This window comes from Venturia canescens, chromosome 9 (assembly GCF_019457755.1).
Source record: "Venturia canescens isolate UGA chromosome 9, ASM1945775v1, whole genome shotgun sequence".
In the NCBI taxonomy this organism is placed as follows: Eukaryota; Metazoa; Arthropoda; class Insecta; order Hymenoptera; family Ichneumonidae; genus Venturia; species Venturia canescens.
This window is the reverse complement of record NC_057429.1, coordinates 21097315-21122006: the sequence shown is the minus strand read 5'-3', so window position 1 is coordinate 21122006 and position 24692 is coordinate 21097315. Positions and strand designations below refer to the sequence as shown.

The 24692-nt window shown below is 42.6% G+C and overlaps 1 protein-coding gene across 9 annotated transcripts in view; it reads left to right on the top strand.

Annotated features, from left to right (window-relative positions):
- The window catches only part of LOC122416356 (uncharacterized protein CG43867), a 69885-nt gene that overhangs the window by 39522 nt on the left and 5671 nt on the right, over nucleotides 1–24692 (top strand). For 6 of the 9 annotated variants that reach the window (XM_043429218.1, XM_043429223.1, XM_043429220.1 and 3 more), the window contains 8 exons: nucleotides 17435–17497; nucleotides 21696–21866; nucleotides 22128–22313; nucleotides 22423–22625; nucleotides 23151–23388; nucleotides 23468–23645; nucleotides 23765–24001; nucleotides 24090–24655. In XM_043429218.1, the coding sequence (XP_043285153.1) occupies nucleotides 17435–17497; nucleotides 21696–21866; nucleotides 22128–22313; nucleotides 22423–22625; nucleotides 23151–23388; nucleotides 23468–23645; nucleotides 23765–24001; nucleotides 24090–24655 (1842 nt within the window). Of the gene's footprint in view, nucleotides 1–2745; nucleotides 3028–17434; nucleotides 17498–21695; nucleotides 21867–22127; nucleotides 22314–22422; nucleotides 22626–23150; nucleotides 23389–23467; nucleotides 23646–23764; nucleotides 24002–24089; nucleotides 24656–24692 lie in introns of all 9 variants that reach the window. The other 3 variants (XM_043429226.1, XM_043429224.1, XM_043429227.1) reach the window with 1 other exon arrangement.

The window sequence follows — 24692 nt, the reverse complement described above, 5'->3', positions numbered from 1 at the left end:
GCTTTTTTTTTTGCCCTTCTTCTTCTTCCTTCGTTTTCCACTCCCCGCCGTTAATATATACAACTCCGTCGAGTGTAATTTTCCAACCTCGTTTCACGAACGACTTCCGTTCCCGTCTCTCTGTCTTATTACGCTACTTTCGATATACTTTCTTCTCTATGTGCTTCTATATAGACGAACGCTGCAACATTCTGCAACTACTTGTATGTAAGACTGCGGTAGAAAAGGCACCGGGCCAACATACCTGTCGTTTCTGGTGCAACCCCTCTGTCGACGTCAGTTCTTTTCACTCACACCCTTATCCATTTACCCCCGTCCCTCTAACTTTTTTCCTACTCTCTCTTTCCTTTTATTTTACTTTTTTCTTCCTTCTTTTTCTTTTGATTTTCGCACCTCGTTGCGAGTTTCACCGATACCGGAGCGAAGTCCTCTTCATCCCGCCCCCCGCCTTTACCTTCGTAATCTCGTTTCAGAGCTGATCCGAAGATACACAAAAAGTCGCTTTTCCCCACAGAATATCCCGACCAATTTACGTTGACGTGAGCGAGCGTATCAAGCGAATTAAATTTGAAACGATAAGAGAGGAAAAAAAAATAGTGGAATAGAGAGGACTTCGGTCAATCTGAATTACCAGACTTTGCTACTAACTCATCCCGTAATTAAATAACTTTTCTTAAAGCCTGAAGAAAATTTGCATGGCATCCCACACGCCCTTGCCTCAACTCAAAGAGGGCCACGTTGAAAAATCAATGGGAAATGTATTCATCCGTCTTTTCTATTTCATAAGCATTGAATATCCTCTTTCTTATACGTTTATTAAAAAAAAAAAAAACCGGATACATCGAATAAATCGGTTATTAGGGGCGAAAATTAGAGGCGAGGTCATTTGACCGACCCATCCCCACAAAGAGCAGGGTCGTATCATAATTTTTATATTATATTACATTTGCGATGAAAAGAGCTTATCGAAATATTAAATAAATAAATGGATTCATCCATAACAATAGAATACTTAAAAAAGAGCCACATACTCGGTACGGTAATGAAAATTCTCGGGTATCGACGGGACTCAATGTCTGGAGCACTCACGATTGAAAATAAAAAATTTAATGCCGCGAGGTCCCGAAACAAGATTAACCTTTTGAATGGTTCAATTTAGCGTTCTCGAGAGTCTTGGTCGTCGCGAAATACGTCTTTATAGTTACTACGCCTGACCTCCTCGGACCGTCTCCACTTACCAACCGTTCCTATACCATATAAACCTCGTTCGAAATTCGCCCCTTCTCTCTCTCTCTCTCTCTCTCATGCACACACACTTTTTCTTGTTTTTTCATCCTCTTCAAATGTTTTCAATGCGAATGAAATAAATTTCATTACGTTCCATTGGTTGGAATGCCGCACGCCTTGTAAATCAATAAACTTTGCTGGTATATCAAATCGAATTAATATATTTTCGCGTAAACTATATTTTTCTGGCCTCTTGAGTCATGTCTCCACGCGAACTCGAGTACAATGCTCGTGAATCCACGTGCTCGTAGGCGTAGCAAGTCATTGGTGGAGGGTTAACGAGACTAAGAAAGCCCGAATTATTTCGATTCAATCGATGCGTAATATTCATATATATAGTTATGTACACTTTTTCTTCCATTTCCTTTTCATCTCTTCCTCTCGCTCTTTTTTGCTCTCGCTACGTGGAACATGAGAAAGAAAAAAATAAAACGAAAATTCATCTCGGCAAGAGGCACACACAGGAAACGACATTTCTCTTACTGTCGCGAGTTCTTCTCTTCTGTGCTCATTCTCCAGCGGCGACGACTCTTCTCCCCTTCTCGCTACGAAGAACTTAGCGGAGAGAGAGAACGAGGGGAACGGGAAAAAAAGAAAGAAAAAGATAGCGGGAAAGACTCGATGTAGACTTAAAAATACTCTTTCCCTGAAATAGTTTATATATTGCACTTTCATTCTTATACATATCGCGTTTGCATACCCTCAAAAACAGTGCTTCCTAGTGCCGTCGTAGTCCGACATATATAACGATACGACTAAAAAGATTTCCACTTTGCACATTTGTTTCACCTTTTCGGCAAAACCTGCCCTTAACCAATTATATATTTAGAAGAATAATTTAAAAAAAAGACCGAGAGAGACCGGAGAATCGCGAATTCTATATTCTTCATTTTTGTTGCGTATTAGTTTTTACGGTTTGGCGCGTGTACCCTTGACTCATCGCGCGCGTCGCAGCTTGACATATTCCAGCTCCCCGTTGTATACAAACATGATCCACACGATCATTCTTTTGAAACCGTAAATTTCCGGGTCGGATCAACTCTTTCTACTCCTCATTTCCCTCTCAAAAAAGAATAGCCGTTCAAATGAAAAGTCGCATTTTATATTCCATGAATAATTTATTCGCGCACAAAGATTTACACTTTTGAAGACTATCCGAAAAAGCATTTCGAGCAACGTAGGTAGCAACGTGCGTCGACGAAAAGTCGGAAAACTTCTTGCGATTCGCCAAAAAGACGAATCGTCCGGTCTCAGGCGACGCATAATTTATACCTGCTTTCCGTTTAAAATAGTCCTAGCCAGCAGTGAGCGAACTTTCGGGACTTTTTTATTTTCTTGATGAAAGACACGCGATCGTATTTTGTAGTATTTTTTTTGTAACCAATTCCACCCACCCTTAACCCTTCGAGTGTGCCGACGACACAATTTCTTATAACTTCTCTATTCGTCTTTATTCAGTTTATACAGTGAATAAATGCTGTGAATCTTTGCAATCCAGCCGATTGCAAAAACAATAATTTTTTGTTGGGACTGAAATCGACCGTCGTTCAAACGTAAACCGCCTAAATCGATATACGACATATAAACATATATATTTATATCTACAAATAAAATAACCGCGAGTACGTTGTGCGGTGCTATAACAGCTACGAAACTTTCTGACAAATGGTTCAGCCCGTGCAAACCGAAAACAACAACTCTGCCCTGGACATGGAGTCCCTCGAGGAGATGCTCCGAAAGGTAACGAAAAGAATAAATATATATAATCCTTCATTTTTTTTACACAGCTGCTATTGATGAATTAGCATACAAGAAGAATTAGTATATTACGACCCTAGGCCCGAAAGTTGGATATAATAACGGCTTCACCTCGGCCTTCAATCGCACATGCCAGGGCATCCAACATTTGGGCTGTGGGTTGTATACTATTTTTCTTGATCCCGTAGCCGAAAGTACGTTCAATAATTACTAGCAATCGTGAGGGGGCGGGATTGAAAACATAAACAAAAAGTAAAAAAGCACACACACAATATATCACACAATAATACAACAATATTATTAGTACAAATAAATAATTCGCTGATAAATGTCTGATTTAAAGTCTCATGATAGTTAACAATTTCTATATATATGAATATTTCCCGCTATACTTGACAATTTATATGAATATGTGCTTTCCTATGAATCTGGAATCTGGAAATACAACATTATTCCGGACGACCATATTTATTTTATTAGTCCGGTTACATTATTTTCTGTTTTTGAATCTGGACGAACAAATGTATGTTATTCATCCGGGCTCATGGCAGTATAACATGAATGATGAAAGCTACGCTATACGCGCCCTCTGAAAGCAAATAATGATGCTTGGCAACGAATAAATAAAATCATGGCAACGAATACAGGCTTCACATTCATATATCGAAATGTCTTTTTTTAAGAAAGGATCACCGGCCGCAAAAATATCGTGAAATGCGGCCGGAAAGTGCGTACTTTCGGCTAGGGGAGCAAGAAAAATTCATTTTCACATTTTTTCGCGTCTCGCATTTGCAAATTCATTAGAAAACGAAAAACAAGAGCGAAAATATAAATGATCAGAATTGAAGCATATAGACTACATAATGTAGTGTAGCACTTAATAAGAATTAGCTCAGCGATGAAGGAGGGCTTTTTAACTGCTACTTCCTGTAATGTAATCCACGGCGGTGCATGCTCGCTCTCTTTCTTTCGTTCTTTCTTCTTTTCTCTCGTTCCCTGAATGAACCACTTAACGTGTACGCTCCGAGCACCAAGCGCGCACAGCGTCATCTCGCGCACTCATCGCATCCACACGCGTTCGCTATAACTTTATCAGACACGTACAATGTGACCTGATTTTTACATCATCCGCTGCACGCGCGCCATCGCGCTCATAGCCAAGGCGGTAAGCCAAGGTTTGGGACACCCGATAGATGCCAGCGAGTAATCAGAATTATGGAGCCCTTTCGCGCTCCAACCTGGCACGCGCACGGTATACGTTCTTAAAACCTCGCCAGCGTTTCACGCTCGAATAACCCTTTCGGGACACCCTCTAGAGACCCACGTATAGGAGCGTGCTACTGCGCGAAGCTTTGTCACGAGATCGAACACCGAGCCATCGAGCGAAGAGTTTACGCTATTATATACTAATGGGCTCGCTTTTCAAAACAATTTCAACTAATTGATCATACACTCCCATATTCATACTTGCTGCTACTTCTCACACTTCTCAAAATTCGTAATCGCGATATGAGGAGAAGATGCTTATCCGGTGTTTTCTCCTGAGGAATCCGATTGACGTTGACGACCGGGGGGAGGCCTTCCTCGAGCCCGAACCAGCAGGATGTACCTGCGGATTTAGCGAAATTTTGGGACGGAATTGAGGTCCTGTACACAACGACACGAAACGTATATCTTCGTCCTCATAAACACCCGTCTCTCCATCTCTCGTCACATGCAATATTCCTTCACATGTTTTTCGTTTATACCGTTACAAACGTGAATGTTCATTCACGTATGGGACTTTTTAATAGCTTCAGCCTGTATGCGCCCGTCCCCCTAACACGTGTAGCACCTTTATGTGCGTTGCTGCTCAGACCGCATATCTGTACACGCGCGTATACCAGCTAGCGCGTCATGATGAGCCAAAAAGAGGGAGGGTTCGAAAAGTGCAGAGGATAGCGAAACTCTCAAAGGTCCTCTTGTGCTTTATACATGAGAGCATGAACGTTTTACTACCCTCTCCCGCTTCTCCCTCGAACATCCTCACTTCTTCTGGCACTACCGCGTACACCTACGCCTCTGTGGCTATATAGAAACGGCTTTGCTGGTTGAAACACCAGCTGCGAGCACCATCGAAACAGAGGCAGAGAGACAAGGCTTAACGACTCGATTCAACACGTCGAATCTCTGGAAGTTTCTTTTCAATTCCCCACATCTTTTTCATCCGCCTTCGGTCTGTTCAATCAGCGTTCATTTACACTTATTTCGTTACGTCCCCTGTTGTATCCAAAAATTCGACCATTTCCAATTGCAAAAATGCATTTTTCGCATTTAATATCGACGAACGTACCGCTTCGATTATTTCGACCTTGAATTGAATCGGAATATGACCCAATTGATCGAGCGATGCTGGGTGAAAAAAACGACGTCGAGGTTCGGATTTGACAAAATGTATTTAGCACCGCGCGTATAAAGATTGGAGAAAAAGTCACAAATCATAAATCACTCGACGTATATGCCGACTATATATTACCCACGGGAGTAGCTCTCGTTTCCGTTGTACGCTTGACCGAAATACGTCTGTCCAGAGTGGAGTAGCCACGCTGGGATTTGGCCTGTTTTATATCTATATATCAAGTATATATATACAAGAATACATAATATATATATATACGTGTGTGCGTGCGTGTATGCGTTTGCATGTATTATATATGTGTGTACATATATATATGGACACACGCACACATAGCAAGCCTAGAAGTAGGTGATGCCAGTATTATACGCGAGATTAATGAATCATCGAGGACGTCAACGGGAACGGGACGATATCTCTTTAACTTCCGCGTTTGTCTCTTTCTGTATATCTTTCTGCTCCTTGAAGCTTCTTGTGCCCTACGAATTTCTCGCAAGACTCGCGCATAAAGTGCTATTGCAAATTAACTTTCAACACTCGTTCCAGGGATAGGTATATGAAAGTCTATGAAATGAATCCTGCGTGTTTTGTTCATAGCTGCTCCTACATATTTTCCGATACGCTCGTAACAAAATTTGCTTGCTTCGGTGTCTGAACAACCCCGAACTTTCTCGTTGCTCATTGAAAGTACAAAGTACGCGCAGGGAGCGTTGTTTTATCCATCCACATTCAAACACGTATAGCGCATGCGAGCGTACATACGTTCGTTAATGCAACTTTAATGCAGCTCTCGCATCAGTCTCAGACGCGAAAATTACTGGTCCCTTTGATAATTTTTCATCAAACGCGCACCGCTTTTTCTCGGGCTTTCGAAGTCGCTAGCTTCCGCATATTTTTTATTTCAGGCTCTCATACTTTTCATTTTCATTTTTATATTTCACCTCACGCACTATCTCCTATATACGGATCATTCGTCGTAAAATAAAATGGGAACTTGTTCATAATGATTCGTAAAAATGACTCCGGACGAATCGGAACGACTTTTAACGAGGGGAATAGCCAGTATTTATTGCTCACAGTGACGGAATCATAATTCATTTTTAAGTGGATCGTATAGACCAAGGAAGACCTGCACCCTCCGACGTATCATCGCACGCAGAATTTGATGAAATTTCTCGCTCGGTAGACGTCACCACGGAAGTAATGCAATATATTCTAGGCCCGTACAACGTACAATACACGTAATATAATATATCTCAGCTGACGGCTCGGAACGTGGACGGTGACGATAAAATTTGTCTTGGCTCGTCATCGTCATTCAGCTCTTTTTTTTTGCTCTATTGCGGTCGATTGCGGCGCCATTCGCCATGCGCCCTAAACGAAAGTGCCAAAACACGGAATGTTCTCGTAAAATAATACAGCAGATTTACGAAACCCTTCTTATTGAAAAAAATTATAAAATAAATATATTATAAGAGCGCGGATGGCAAAATATTTGCATCAATAAATGAGGTTGATCAGGACTAAGCTCAGTTTAATTCCATTACGCTCGGTCAATGTTTTATCGATCGCTCTCTAGAGGATGAAGAATCATTTTGGCTGGTATAGTGCTCGGCGTTGGGCTTAGTTGTGAGAAAAAATAACCGCCATTCGCGTGAGCACTTTGGAACAAACCGTTGGGTACGCTTTGTCGGCAAATCACGATGATATTTCACCGGCTTTTCCGCGCTTCTGTGCGAGCTTCCTGCCACGCCGACGGAACACACATGAAAAAGACCAGTATTAGATTGTAGCTCGTGGTGCCTGCATCGATACGCGAAAGTTTCGGCGAACGGAAATGTGGGGGCCCCGAATGGAAGAACAGAAAAAACGGCTTTGCAGTGACTCCTGCGATGGATAAGAAGAGTACAAAAAAGATCAAGAGTTATCCCAGCATCAATAACTCCTGTACAACAACGAGAATACCTCTCCATCTCGAGTGAATTATATATGGGATACGGGAGATGGAGAAAAACAGATAAATATGACGATCAAACGGACTACGATTTATATATACCAATATACTATCGCGTCAGATGGGGTGGGAAAGCTCGCCAGCTTTTCTTCATTGTTCCATCTATACGCACATCGGTCCTACCCTCGATTCCGCTACTCCACCTGAATTATCTCTTTTTGTATTTTCTCCTGTAGTTCCCGGCGAGCTACCCTATGTGATACGAAAAATCCCCTCGACCGATTGTCCGATGCACCATATATAGGCAGTACCCTGACATATATTTCAAATCCACCCTCCTCTTACCTCCCAAAACAATTGCACAGGCTTCTCCATTACAAATAGACTCGCTTCGTCGCATACAGGTTTCTTACGTTTTACTAAATGAGCTTAGAACAATCAGCTCAGAAAAGCGATACTCTGCGATGCTGCGCTGAAAAACTAACAGCACAGATGCCATAAAAAAATTATAAATAGAAATGAATAAAGCGAAAAAAATAGGCGAGAATTTACTGCACCGTTACAGTAATTTGTTACGATCGAAAGGAATAATTTTTTAACCGCTATCACGACTCTATAGATATACGAAAAAAAAACGTAATTAAATAATACCTATATTGCTCCTCCGCTAATTTACTTCGAATGGAAGAAACCATGCTGATACGCGTATCGTCCTTTTTTCCATCATATGCACGTTCCGATCGATAATGCACCTAAGGACACCGGAGAATATAGCGGAATACAGAGAAGATTGAGAGAGCTAGCAAAAAGTCCATTTTCCATATCTTCCTTCGACTCTGCAATTTTCCATGATTTAAAAGAGCAGGAGGGGTGGAGAAAACAACGCAGAATCAATAGACGAGAAAAAAAAATTGACACTTATTTTCCCGAATTAAATATCCTAAAATTTTTGACCTCTTTCGTTGGTCCTTCTCAACCGAAGCGAGCGAAGTTTTCAAGACTTTTGACTTAGGCTAGGATACCTCATGCACCGTGGGAAAATCTGTGCCTGGTTACTTTTTAGAGCAACTCTTATCCGCATCTTTCTTCTCGCATTCACGCTCGAAAACTCCAAAACGCGAACGAGCTTTTCTCACTGAATGTCGTTAGATATAACTCCATATCTTCTCGTCTATCCCGAGGGAAAGAGTAGAAGGATCGTGAAAGTGAAGAAAAGCTCGGAGCACTTTTGGCGATGGTCCCAACGTAAGCAGCTTTTTGCGGTCCAAATGCGCATTATCGACCTCGTCTAAGCTCTCATCATCTTCGCGCTCATATACCTCCCTGCTATCATTATAAATATAAAAGTTTTTCAGGAGGCTTCTATGTATATACGTATATAAGATTCGCAATGCTCTTTCTATTTTCTCTTCCTCTGTATACTTATCTATATAACCAACATGCTCATAAATAGCCTGGTCATCACAAAAAAAAATATAATAATCCGATCTCCACTCGCAGCTTACGTTGACCGCGAGAGTGCTCTGCGCCTCAGCTCGATCTCCCTTAGATTCCCCCTAATAGGATTTCGTCGATCAAATTGTACAAACTCATTGTAGACAATTATTGCCAAAATCGCGAATCTATATAGGCATAACGACGCGAGCCTCTTTTACCGAAAGTACCGAAATTGCCAGATTATATACTAATAAACGTTTCTAAAAACTTTAACTTTTACAAAATAATGATTCCTCTCCGTGCTAATATACAATATTCTCGTCGAGGCAAGTTCCAAAGTACACCGAATATATCAGTTTTTTATTACCGCACGCTACACGCATTATCCCAACATTTATGCATTCAAAAATAACCTGTTCCACGACCTTTATCATACACCTTTCTTTTACGATCTTCGAAATATCGTTTATCATATATTTTCGCGTCGTTTTTGCGGTTATTTTCTTCCGCGCCTGCATATGTACGAGAAAAAGCGCTCAGGGATATGAAAGACGGTTAGGCGAGGAATCGACGGTGGTGCGATACCTCCGGGGTATTTTCTCGTTATCCCCCGCCACCAAAACCACTTTCATTTCTGGAAGCGCTTTTCCCGTCGACGCGCAACTTTCGGTCGCCACAGGCCGTCGCCATATACCCACTCTACACTACTGTAGCTCTGAAAATGTCTTCGATGGACTCGCCGCGCTCTGACCGAACCTTCAAATGGCATAATACTCCTCGCTCAATTCGCCGTTTAATCTTCCGAAGGACCCGCCCTTTTTATTGGCAGCTTCCGGACCTCATATTTGTCGCGGTGTTGGAGCGCGAATAGTATCTCGCCGAAAGGATGCAAAAAAAGAGAAGAGTCGGAGGATAAGTTTTGGCTCGCCGAGCCCTCCTCGTCGATCCTCCAGCCCCGACTACTCTCCTTATTTTCATCCTCTGCCTCTCGTTTCTTCCACTACCGCACAAGACGTCGACCGTAAAAGGACAATAAAACTCACGGGACGCATCTGGGTTACGAGCTTTACAAGGCACTAGCTTTTTTCTTTATCTTGTCCCCGTATAACCCATCGTTTCTTCAACCTGTCCCTCCTCCCGCCTACCTGCTTCGCCACTATCCTGGCACCTCCCTCTTTCTCTTAAGCGATTTCTCCCCAAACCTCACTCTGCCTTTATCGGTTACTCGAGACGTCTCCGCTAGTATAGTATTTTAGCAGTTTCCCATCTTGCTGATCGCGCACAGCGCTTCTCGATTATTTGAGCTGATTGAGTGGAAATCGGGGCATATTCCCATTCGTTTCCTTTTACGCGAAACAGCTTGTCTCAATATTTTTACTTTTCCGCTCACTATGTTGTTTAATTTTCCAAAAAATATATATAATAATAATAATAATAATAGCCACAATTAGGATCGCGCATATCTCACCCGCGTTGACATACGAGGTATAAAAATAGCGATTGGCTGAACGGAGAGAAACAGTATAACCATTCTCCGTCATTGCGGCCCGTTTCTGCACCAGAGCTGGAATAAAGATAATTAAAAATGGAAACTAATTTCGTCGTTGGTAAGCAGCGAGGCACGTATCGTCGGGCTGCTGGGCACTTGCGAAAGTAATATTCCAGCCGCAATAACGTGCAACTTGGCATGACGTACAGTATACTCGCACGGTGGGGAGTTAACGCAGGAGGTGAAGGGATAGAAAGAAAGGGACTTGCCGCCGGGGCAAAAGGTTTGAGCTACGAGCCCCTAAAACAATGAAATACAAACATACCTTTTACAAGTATTAAAGAGTACGAGCTGCGTACCGCGCTACTCGTTCAATGCCCGCGTACTTGTATTGCAGATTGTACTACCAACCATGTACAAATAGGTATATACAAGACATATACTAATATACATTTGAATCGTTAAGGAATAGCGAAGGGCGCAAGGCAATTGATATGAAAGTGTCAAAGTTTTTGGATTACGCCCTTTCGCTCCCCGAGAAAAATACGCGAGATTTTAAGTGGACGCGTGGTCCATAACCCACCCGACCATATCCTTCCATGTTATATCTGCATTTTATCTCATACAAACTACTCGCTTACGTAGATTTGCGTTTACGGCTAGAGAGTTTACGTTGCCAAGGTGGTTCGCTTCCGCACGCTCTCACCGGCCTTGCGGTATAACCGGTATAGCCCGCAGAAAATGGGCTAATACGGCCGCGAGTTTCCGTACTTTCTACGATTTTCCTCAAATCCCTCCGAGGACTAAAACCGCGCTATCCTCCTCTCTCAACCCTATATTTCATAACTTTGGCTCGACCACCTTTCTCCTTCCTATCCTATATACACAAGACTCTCGGACGTCTCACCGCAACAGTCGCCATTGACCACTCGCACCTCTACACCCATCGTAAAATTCACCAACTTGAAATAACCACACCGCCGTATTGTCGGCAAGGGATTCAACGCGACACGAGAGGAGACTGAAGGGGGTGGGGGTGCGAGAGCTACAACCCGCTATTATAAATTGAGTATATTTACCAACGAAATTTTGTGCCTCCAGGCCCCGACACTATCGGATTCGTCATAAACGATCATCTTTCTCATTTTAATGTGAACTAAAAAAGTATGTACCTACTGTCACACACTTGGCCCGCCTTCAAACAGATCGGAAAAAGTTGCAAACTCTTTTTTTTCATTTTACGTGGAAAACTGGGCTCGGAAAAACGAGGAAGTATACATTAGGCGTATATATACATACGGTGAATACGCGATGGGGCTTAATATATATATACCCATTTCTCTTATTATACTCTCAACCGTTCTATATACGTACCAACGTCTATTAATTAAACGCATAGCTCGGATATCGTATTCGCGTCGGGTGAGCAAGAGATCCCTACCGAAATTAAAATACACCTGGTGTTATTACACCGGAGTTATGTAACCCGTTTCGTGTGTATTATACGAGAATGAGAGAGCGAAAGAAAGGGATCGTGGCGGCGGACCTACCTTACAGCCTCATTTCTTTTTTTTACCCGCTCTTACTTTATGCTCTGTCCTCGCGGAGCTTTTTTCCTCGGCCCTCGCGTTGTTTTTTGCCATTACACCGCGCAGATCTCAGGGTGTCGAGGGATCGAGGGAGAAAGATAAAAGGGCCATGAACCGGCGCGCGGTATAACCGTGAGGTACTCGTAATGAGAGGGCTCATTGGCGAATGTAGAGCGGGAATAAAAGCTGTTTAATTTTTTTTCGGTTACAGGAGTGAGCTCGTTCCGAAGCTTTTTTGGGCAATGCAACGAGACACGGTGAAAAAAAATTCACCCGCCCGTGAACTCTCCTCGTGCACTTTTCCCAGCATTTTAAAAACCCCATTTCCCACCATTCTAATTTCAACCTCGCATTTTATTTATTTCCTTTTCGCTCCATCGAATCGTTTCAAAGTGGATTATTTTTTTTTTTCTATTATTATCCGTTTCGATTCGAATATTTTTATTCTATTCGATTGGCAGAATTAGATTGATCGTAAATATATTAAGCGTGTGTACCGTCGTATCACGTAACTCCATTGAGAATTTCCTATAGGTCTGATCGGACCATGCAAATTTGAAACTTGGCTGCGTATTTAATTACAAACCGGACAGGAGCATCGGAGCGTCGGTTGTTCCCTGCTTGATGCACGTTAACATCAAGCTTGCTTGAGTCACTGCATTATCAATTAGCCACTAAGTAAGAGCCCTCTCTCCAAACCGTCTTTTGCCTACTCCGCTATATTTCTATGTTACATACGCGTGTATCCATGTACATGACTCGCCAGACACTGAGCAAACATACTCGAATACAGCTAACCAATCTGGCAGACGTCGCGAGACGTTCGTCGTACTTTGCTGAAATTGTTGAGCCACCTGCTCTCGTCGTTCTCTTCTCTCTACAGCTCTACAAAGATGTACTTTGCCTTGGTTCGTAAATATTGACTCACGGTTCACCTTCGATGCGAGCACGTGAGCCTCGTCGCCTTCTTCTACCTTTGATTCATCTTTCATTCCGAGATAAACAAATATTATATGTCGATAACTGACGCTATATCGAAGCAAAAACTAATGAAGAACTGGGCCCGATTTTGTTTAAGCGTAACATAACAGACCCCATTTATAGCATCAGCATTCTCGATCGTAATAACGAAAGTGATAATAATCATAGCCAAGTACACGGGGCAAGCCCGAGATGACAATGGAAAAAGTTGTATGAAGAAAAAAGAGTGAACAAGGAGTACGATTGCAGGTACGACTACAACGCATTCATACGAGAACGTGCAAAGCCTCAGAAAATGGAAGATAAAAGAGACGGTGGTGAGATAAAACAATGGGGAGAGAAATAGAGTCAGCACAAATGTTTCCAGCATTCGCGTGTTTACCGTTGGTTATATCTGTGCCGCGGAGCTTGAGAAAATTTTCTCCCGGACAATTTTGTTCTCTTTTCGCTGTTCCGTTCCTCTGCTTCATCCGAAAATAAAAATGTTTTCGCAATCGCATCGAAAGACGCACTGACGAATCGCAGCGAGTATAACAGATCCCACAGGAGAGAAAGCCACAACGTTGGCTCAATCACTTTTATCTTCTTGCTTTTTTATCAAAATCCACTGTAAAATGTGAAATAAAGCATGAATGCATGTGCCACTATAAGAATACGACCGCAATACTTATCTGAAAACCAGGGAATTTCCACAAATCCCAAACAAATTGGAATTTCATATCCATTCTCAAATGTTCCGGTTATAAATGTACCGAAAAATATAGGACAGCGGAGCGATGACTATCAAAATAAATATATATAATTGACCTGAATGAATTTTGAAATCAGTGAAAATCAATGATAAAACTGTAAGATGGTAACTTATTTGGTTGTCCCGCGTGTACATATATACGTAAATTATTGGCCAGTCCCTCCATTATTCCACGTGTCCTCCGTACTTGGCTCGAAGCGTTTTCTTTCTCCCTCGGGGCCAAGCTCCTTCGTGTCCATTCTCTTACCGTGTACTCCTTGCCTGCACCACGAGGCGACTCTTCTCCTCCTTTCGTCCCTTTTCTCTCCACCATGCAGACACTGTATAATTAACGTACAAGTCTCCGGAGATTGAAGGATTTCGCGGAGTAGCGAGGGTTGTTTCGGCCGCGCCCCTCAAATCCTAGAGGTCGCGACAATGCCCTTTCGTACATCTTCTTAACTTCTCTTCTCTATTTTATATATAATTCAATGAAAATTGCGAACACGATTGCGTCCTCGGTGAGATACAAATTTATCTTCAAGCAAATAATTATAATTGCTCATAAAATTCTAATAAAATCATCGCCAAACAACTTCGTAAACCTAAAAAATGAGTATGAGTATATACTTTTTTGTGAATACGTAGTCAATTTTTATCGAACTTATCACCCGTGCTTTTCCTACAAGAGAAACAAAAGAAAGATATAAGCGGATGCGCATTCTTTCACGCATTCTGCCACGCTCCATTTCACCCTTTTCCGATGGCTATAAGCCCAGGCTTCGAGTATGATAGTGTACATATAGACACTATTAAACCGTACATGTACATATACATGGCTCAGACCATTAGTACGAAGATCAGAACACTCTCTCTCTCTCTCTTTCTGGAAACAATCTCCCTCCCACTCGGGCTACTTGCCGTCTCTCGTATAATTAATGCATGAAGAACCAGGCGCACCCCAGAAGGGGGTTGAAGATGCTCATATAGGATGTCGGAGAAACTCCAATGTTGTAAGAGGACTTTTCGTCCTCTCTCAGCTACAGGCTTAGCATCATCTCCATTACTGGGTATACACCTGCACATAATGTATACAGTGGATCTACGTATCCCGCTTCTTTTCCCGAGTTTATTAAAGCAAAAAAGTTTATCTGTATGTTAGCGTTTAGTCGTTGGAAAAACACCCTTTCATCTTTTAATTCAAAGAAATATGACCAGCAGAGCTACGACATGATTTGTTTAAAAAAAGGGAAATATTTTTTTGGGAGATCATTTTCACGCCGCTGGGGCAATAACGGTCTCTTTATTGTATAAGAAGACCGCACTCATGCCGTTCCTTTTCAGTCAACGCCCGTATACGACGACCCTTCACACTTTTTATTCTTTCTCGCGTACATCTTTTTGTAATTCCTTGACTGACGTTCTCTCTCCCTCTCTTCCTTTCGTCCTCCCAAACTTGGTCGCGCAAGGCTGTTGAGGATCATCGCGGAGCGACGGGATAAGGACAGATTCGATAACGAGCAGATTTTCCTGTTCGTATATACTACAAAACATAAGGGCTTGCAGAATTGAATTTCTTCTCAAGTATCGCGAGACTCGCACTCGTTAACGAGGTTGCTAAAAGAGGATTCGAGGCAGAATAGAATTATTAGAAAGATATTTTTACGGTCGTGCAACATCTCACAGCATTCGTTTCTAATAATCTTAACTCTAACCACCGCCCATTTCTTTACTATTTTGACACGCAATTTTTCCGATACCTACATCTGTTTCTTATATTCGATTTGAGCACCAATCTATACTGTTTCCGTTGAAAGGAATATGAGCACGAAAGATCTCGAAAAAAAAATGTAGTACTCGCTAAATTCGAATCCTCTCGCGCTTTCGTCTCATTCGATACTTGTATGTACGTGTACGTCTATGTAACAATATATTATATACTGACATACTATACGCATATATGTCGAATGAATTCCTCCCGCATCGTGTGCTCCTTCAACGAAGCGTCTTAACCGCAACGTGTGTCCCGAAAGCAGGAACGAACGAGGGGAAAAAAGCTCATGAAGAAAACCGCCACCAAACCCTGATGACAGTTTGAAAGATCCGATCTCTGCGTCCGTCCTCCGCTTCTTATTTCCTTCCCCTTGCGACTAATGTGGCGAGCACCCCGAAGAGCCAGTCAACCAAGATCTTTTCCTTTTAGTCTCGCCTCCTTCTTTTCCTCCTCGTTCTTCCGCTGATTTACTTCTTCACGACCACGAGCTTCACCAAGTTAGAAAACCTTCGTCTTCAAAAAAAATAAAAAAAACGTCACTCGTTCAAACTGACAGCCTCTTCGTACACGCATCGTTTCTCACTGCAGATTTACATAAATTTACAGATTGCTCAACGAAAGTTGTATGAAATTATGAACGAAATGATTATATACTCATTTTTCCAAATAAAACGATCCTCAGACTTGTTTGTTTGTTTGTTTGTTTGATATCCTTGCATTGCGGATCCAGACGAATTAGTGGACAATTTGTCATGTAATAATTAGTAAACACAAAAACATTTTAAACATTTAAAAAAACCGATGCCCAATCCTCCTAACGTTATTCGGACGAAGAAACAACCAAATGAATTGAAAAAGTTTCCATCTGAATTACGTGCAACACTCAAATTCCAGGCCAAGTATTTATTGATAATTCGTGAGAAGAATAGCTTTGTCGTGAAATACATGTGTGTATATAAGTGGCGCTGTTCGCACCATCTACACTGTTATAGTTGTACGGAAGCAACCGTTGTTGCAACAACGTACAAAGAGTGTGCAAGAGCTATAGGCTTTACTTGTACGTATAATAAAGGAAGTGAAAGAGATCAAGAACGTGTATTAATTGCCATCACCTACAGCCTCATTAAAATTCATTGTTCTCCTACAATTCGGAATATTAATAAATCGTTAACTGAATTATTTAATTTTAACATTATTCGCTGGGTACCAATAATATCTATTTTCATAGTGTCGCAGGAAAAAACATATGAAGACTTTTTTAACAAAACAAATTGACTTGATTCGACTTTATTCAGAGATAGTATAGTCTCGAGGCGAGCCTCGGACCAGCAAACGACGGACATGACTGTCAATGTACTTGTTCCTGGTAGAGACTTTGCCGAGTCTCTTGATGTGTACAGGCCGGCGCGATCCTCTGTGTGGGCAGATGTATAGAAGGAGGAGGAAGAAGAGGCGAGAGGCCTCGACCTCCGCGGTAGCACTGTGATCTCTCTCTGCCCTTTTCTCTGCACGTGACCCTCCCTTCCTCCCGTCTCCGTTGCTCCTCGTCGACTAATTATACGCCATGGTTAACCGAGAAGCACAGAAGCAAGCGAACGAATTGCACTTCGAGCTCGAAAACGTTCCGCTCGCTCTGCGATCTTCACCTCGACCGTAAGATTAACCTCTGTTTTAATTAATCACCCTGTGTATGCGCACACTTCGGGCACACGCGTGTACGAACATTGCGAAAGCGCTACCACCCGCTATATTTACGAGTTTTTTTGAACCGTTCCCGCGCGATCATAACGACACCGTGTCTCGATTCGAACGAATCAAATAATAAGAACAAAATTTCAAATAACTCCCCCGCGCACCAGAGGCCACACGCGATACATTTCCTTGTCTACCGCTACCGGCGCTACCCTACAAAACAGAGCTCAGAGGACCCGAATGCGATACTAGACGAATCGACCATGTGCAACACCAAAATTTGTTTGACTTTATCTTATTAAAATCTATCAGATGTTTGTTTCATGTTTTTCTTCCCGTATGTTCCAGCTCTCCGAACTTGAGCAGCGCGTACTCGACGCCGAGGGCAGAGCCGACGAAGCGGAGGACAAAGTGAGTATTTCCCATATGCAATAAATTCGAATATTAAAACTGTCATCATTCGTAAAAACAACTGTTTTCCGCATCACACGTACTGACACGGTAGATACATAAATCAATTAATAAAAGCGACGCTGCACACCATTCGAATGATGCGAGTACATTTCTAACGATCTCTCTCTCTCTACTACTTTGAGACCCTCGAGATATTATCGCACGAAAATTTGTAGGAAGCTTGCATTACCGACCCGAATAAATTGGGGAAAACATACCGACCGCGGGTAAATCATCCCTTGGCCGTTATCGCCGTTATAAGGGCAGTTTTGTATGTGATCAACGGTAGGGGTTGGAATTACTCGGGCGCGTCGGTCACCGCCCGTCGCGTGCTCGCTTTCATAAAGATCAATTATCATCGAAGTTGGGAGAGTTATCGGGGTTGGTTCGAACGAGAGGGTCCTCGCAAGAGTCGGAAGAATAGGTGGTGGTGAACGAGTACGGAGGGCATTGGGGTCTTGGCTGTATGGGGAAAAGGCACGGACGAGCGGCAGCAGGAGGGCACACGCTGTTCGCGCGATACGCGCGCGTGTAGCGCGCATGTTACATCACCGGATTCCTCTCTCTGGTTCGTAAGACGCGAACAAGGGGTGCTGGGGGCGGCGGGGAGGGGGGCGTAGAGGGGTGACCATTGATTTTTGCTCAGGCGATATATAATAGCCCGCAAGATGGCAGAGAAGCTACACCCCCGCGTTACCGTTTTACTATCGTCTTTACCGAAGTCTTTTATTTCAAATGCTCCAAAGCGATAAAACTCGAACCGATATTATAAAACTCGACCAACGTCCAAAGAAAATCAACGTGATTTTCAATCATTTCTCCAGGTCTAGTCGTTTGTCTCTCCTAACCCACGCTGCGTTACGAGTCTCGTGATAGGGTAGCTGTGCGCGTGTATACCTTTGCCTTTGTGTGTATGTATATGTACTTGTGATAGTTCTTGATTTTGCGTTCGTGTTCGCTCGTTTTACAAGCCTGAGATGAACAAATTATGGAGCCTCGTTGATACGAGTGAAAGGTAATTTTTTCATCTATTTCTTTATTCTCCGTTCGTTTCAACTTTTTTTTTCAAAATATAATTCGTTGTGCATCAATCGATCTCGCATGTATACGCACATGCCTCTCTTCATTATTTACACACATTTATTCCGGCAGATATTTTTTTGATCATATATTCCGTCGACTCATCTCTCATCTTATATGTAGTTTTATTATTCGCAACTTTTTTACCCGATCCAGCGAACACAGGTTCCCATTATTTTCTCGCTCTGAAAATTTACTTTAGACCAAACCTACCGCGTATACCATTTTGAAAATCAAAGCTGCAAGCCTACAAATATACCTTATTTTTGTTTTATCAATATTCAATCGTTTTACTGCACGTGTCCGCACCGCGTTCATTATATTCTTTCGCGGACAAGCGCGTTCGACTAAAATTTCACGTCCAATTTAAACTTCTTCCTTTCTTCCCTTCTGTTTTTTCAATAACTTTCTTTGTTCGACAGTTCGTCATGCCACAATAGATGCACTATAAATTTGGAAATACAATACATGTACGCGCATTAAAAATATGAGCCAATTGGTGCGACTAACCTTCGAACTTCTTGGAGATTAATGCGCTACTTACCATCATAGTAAACGTAACATTATCATCATTCTTTCTGTAAGATCATTCTGATTATTTAACGGCGCTATATTGTATCTATATACACAATAATCTGTGTACTCGAGCTAAACGCGACGGACATGTCCCCGCCTGTGTTCCTCGTCGCCAAAGGCCATGGCCAACATGCCTATTCGAGAAATGAATAGATATTTAGCGATCGCAACAACAGAGACAAGAGAAAGTGTCCGAGAAATCTTACAGCTTGCAGAAAGATTATTGTGGGAGAGAGGTAGTTTGTAGTACATGAGCGAGGGAGAGAGAGAGAGAGAGAGAAAAATCAGACCTCGTGGCACCGTGCCAGAGTGATTCACGAATGGAATATCCTTTGGAGTTTTGTCACTGTCTCTCTCATCCTGCAGACTCGGACCAAAGTACCGTGTCACACACCGAGAGCAATAACCTTCGAGCGTTTTATTTTCTTCTTTTTTTCTTTTCACTAGGAAAAGTATATGCCACTTAGCGCAACTGCCGAATGCTATATAAGTTTATTCATCCAACTGATGCTCTGTGCGACCGAATTCGATAAAATTTTGATAAAAAAAAAACAAACTCGTTCAAATATTGCACTGTAAATAATGGAAATGAGAATTGGACATGATTATGAATAATTATAATAAATCGGATATACCGCGTAGATTTTTGTGTCATTGAAGGAATTTTTGCCCGAGTATTGCAATAGGAAATTCTCGATAGAGAATATTTATACACCATGGGCGGAAATATAGAAAAAAAAATCTTTTGGTTCAGCATGGTGTAGCTTTGCGTCGAATGATGGTAGCATCGACGAAGATGCGTGTCTTGCTGTCATGCGTATATACATGTGGCATATATACGTAGCGGCATAGTGCGCGGAGTGTCTGACTCTGGATGTAGTGTGCAACCACCACGACGCGACGCGACGAAAGCCCACGGAAGAACCCCCTGTGTAGTGGGAAAAACGTTTGGCTGTGAGCCAACGTGACTCACCGAGAGGGCTCTAGGAAACTCCCGACGTTTTAGTTCGATCTCGAACGTCGCGCGTACGCGCGCGCTATATTCTTCGGTTATCTGTAAACCCGATTTCATCTTGACTTTCACGAAAATACACAATACTCTTTCATTCCTTTATCATTATTTTCGGTTTTTAGCTCTTGGACGTTCTTTAAAAATTGTCGATAACACCGATCTAAGCATCGAGCGATCATCCACTCGATCTCGATCGATCAATCGAGCGGACCTTTTAATTTTTTCTGTACAATTTCGTGTCAATAATAAAAATTTTGAAGTGAAAAGGATTCGCCAACGGATAATTATCATGTCCGACATGTGCCAGGGTGAGATTTTCTTTCGTTCATACGATATTCCAGTGTTTTTTTTCTTCAATAACAAAAGTGTGTAACGAAAGGTGTGCGCGTGGCTTTTCCGTTGCGTCCGAGAGACTTTTTCGAGACTATAGTTAACGCAACGTTAATGTTGAAGACGGTACAGTTCGCATTTTCGTTGCTATTCGGATGTTGATTTTCCCTATGGATACGCGGACAAAAAATTTACGAAGAGAAATGAAAATAATAAAGAGGGTCAATAAAACATGAATGAGACGATGTTAGAGAGACCACCCACTATCGTCGTACTGTATTCTGCCCGACAGAAATACCCCATCATGGTCCATACACACTCTCGTATGATACCAGCGTAGGGTCCCATTGCTTCAGGATTCTCTCCCTTTTTATCTCTTTCTCCCTCCCTTGCTCCGCTCGTTTCGAGCTCGAAACTCCAAAGTATTCTATAATCGGAGACGAGAAACGGCAAAGTACGATGGGAACCCCTCACGGATTTGCCTGTATCGTATTGATTTTCTCGAGGAGAGCGAGACAGAGATAACGAAAAATCTCCCGTTGTGCCATAGCCAACATATCTACTCGCTTTTACTACTGAAACTCTGTGCACCCCCGTCGTGTACCAATGATATATAAATATATTCAGAACACAACTCGGTAAATTTTCGTGTAAATAGCGAGCACATCGTATACACGAGACATAAGCGATATCGATTTTTGACAGCTGCTTCGACAACTTCCCGTAAACCTCTACGTCATAATGGCTGTACATAAATGTGTCTCTGTGTGCGAATGAAGGGGGCGGTTTTACTGCACGCGACGCCGATACCGAACGAGGGCCAGCCAACAACCCGTCCATCAGCTCGAACCCTTCGCTCTCCCATGTTAATTTTACATTCTACCGGTTTCTGGAGGACTCATTAACAGCCACCTAGGGCTATGCACCTCATTCGCTAAACGACCCTTTTTTTATGTGCAAAAAACAATTTCAATTTCCGATACATCCGTCGATCGTGAAACTGACTGAGGTGGACAATAAAAAGAAATATCTTGTAATGATCGAGTCGATGATTAAAATGAGAACTAAAAACGACAATATTTGGAACAACATTGAAGAATCATCTCTTGATCGACGAATGAAAATTAAAAAATGTTTGTGTCATTCTGTGATATATAGGTACGGATGATGGAGGAGCGGCTGGTGAAGGGTGAATACAGTCTGAGTACAACCGGAGTCGGTACGCCGCCGCACACATCCTTGCCATCGACGTCAAACGTAAAAAACGAAAAGAACGAGGATGTGCACTGTGCCTGCATATCAAAACTAGAAACACAGGTCGAAGAACAGGTAACATCAGATTTTCATTAATTATAGCGAAATTGAAAAAAGCTCAATTTTGTAACACGCTCGTGTAAATATTTATATCCTCATATACTATATTTACAAGTTAAGTATTGAATTAGTATCGGTTGTGACGGAAAATCATGTGACGAGTCGAATCGTGCTTGAATTTATCGAAAAAATTTCGTAGAATTGATATATATCTGATGACGTCTCTGACGATATCTCGTTGCCATTATTGACCATTCTCCAATATCGATTACGCAGAGACAATTGCGGTTACAAGACGCGCGTCAGGTCGAAGCAAAAGCAGCTCGTATCAAAGAGTGGGTTACGAACAAATTACGGGAGCTTGAACAACAAAATCAGCATCTTCGTGAGCAGAACAACAAGTGTAACCAACAACTCGAACTTTTGAGAAATCACATAACTAACATAGGACTGAGGCCACCGGTCAGTAAATCATTTCCCCTTATCAGATATTTGGTTCAAGATTATCCGAAGCGGATGATGAATAATTGAAAAAAAAAATGATGAAATTTAATACTCGCACCGATTCCAGGCACCAACGAGAGCCTCGTTGTCGCTGGAAGTTGATCCTACCCTGCGACGTCGTAGCGAAAGTTTGGAGAGCACACCGCAAACAGTCGCGGGAAACGTACAGAGCACAGCGGTCGAGCAACAAGTTACGACGAGACACAGGAGGCACCTATCAGCCTGTGGTACGATACAGCAGGGAATCGCCGCCACGAATATGGACTCTAGGTGAAATAGAAAAAACGAAATCTTTTGAAAAAATACCACCTCGATATTATATTCTTTTCTCCTTTAATTTCCTACGTATATGTTTTTGTTTTCTTTCTTCCTTTCTTTCTTTCTTTACCGTGCTGTCCTTTCAGGATCGGACGGTGAATTTCGTAGCGCGATATAGAAAAGACAATTTTTCTCGCAATTTTTCATCATGTATAATTTATATAACGAGTGATTCTTAAAAACGAAAATTTCAGGAAAGGATTTCGAAAGAAAAAGATAAAGAAATGGAAAGATTGGATGTAATTCTCTTTGGGAGGCCTCACGACGTGATAGCGGCGCCCGATTAGCCAAACACGCGGTACCCTGTACCGTCCTGGGACTTCCTGCGGGGATCTATCGTCCGTCCTTCCGTCAATAACAATAATAAAATATTCCCAATAGCCGAAATGAATCCACTCACGATGACCAATGTTGAACTGCTCAAAAACGTTTGAATGAGATCGAAATGAATTAATACTCATAAATTTGCGATCGTAGCTTACTCTCGGAAGAATTGGCGGCTGCGGTGGAAAACCTCGTTATGCTGCCAAGCATACCCGGTGTCTCGGAGGGCAGCCGTGACAGCAACAGCTCCGAAGCGATCCACGATTACGCTGAAATCTATACACCCAGCAGAGAAGGCATCAACTGGGCTCAGGCCAGTGGACAAACCGCACCGAGGCCCCCCACACCGCCGTTGCACAGATTTCCAAGCTGGGAGGCAAAAATTTATCAGGTTATTATCTTTCTTGTTTTGGTTGAGTAACTCTATCGAATTTGTCATTATAGTTGATTACCATAATATGGTTTGGTAGGTTGCGGACGGTGGCCTCGGCATAGGACCTTCGGCGAACGAAGAATCGGGACCATCGACCTGCACTACGAACACGACAAGTTCGTCAAAACATTCCCACGCAACTGGTCACAATCTTACCGCGCACAATTCACAGGGCTACTGTGATATATCGGTACCGGTTTACGCTACCGTCAAAGGTAAGAAAAATCAAGGCTCCTCTCGAAATTGTTGAAAAACTCTCTAAACGACCCATCTCATGTAACACACAATTTATAATCGAACGGGAAAAAATGTCTATCGCGTTTTACTTTGACAGGTCGAGCGAGTCAAATACGATCAATGCCGTTTGGGGATAGCTCCGACGACAGCTCGGACGGTGAGGAACATCCTAATCAAACGGAAACGAATACGCGAATAACGAACAGTTCCTCCGACAACACAGACTCTTCCCTCGGTAGCGGTAGCAGCCCCTCGAAAAGCATTAAAACGACGAGTAGTCTTAGCCCTGCAAAGAGAAGTTCCAGCGGTTCCCCGAGCAAAAGTGTTAAACGCGGTTGGTTGAGTAAATTTTGGGGGGGGGGGGGGGAATCAAGTTCAAAGAAGCAAAGTGGTTGAGGCTAAATTTTTCTTTCGATCCGCAGACACGTCGCTCGAGTCGGGACTCTCGGAAGACTACGCGATACCCCCGGATGCTCTGAGCTCGACCTCGTTGGAGTCCAGCATGCCGAGCCTTCTTATGAGAGTTTCAGGCGAGAGCCCGAAAAGACTCGAATCGTTGGAGAAAACAGGTCACCTGGCTAAGCTCGGTGGCAAGCTCAAAACATGGCGCAAACGATGGTTCGTTCTTAAAAATGGTATACTCACGTATTGGAAGAGTCAGAACGACGTCAATCGCAAACCACAGGGACAAATATTACTGGACGAAGTATGCAGGATAAATCGGGCCGAAGGGGCCGCGACCTTCGAAATATCAACGGGAAAAAAGACTTATTATCTTACAGCCGATTGTATAGCGACGATGGAAGATTGGATAAGAGTATTGCAAAATGTACAGAGACGGAATGCGACCAAGTTGCTGCTCAGTCGGGAGGACAATAAACCTACGATACAGGGATGGTTGACCAAAGTGAAAAATGGTCATGCCAAAAAATGCTGGTGCGTCCTCATCGGCAAAATGTTCCTTTACTTCAAGTGCCCCAGTGACACCGTGAGTCCTCGCGTATTCAAACATTGATGAAAAATAA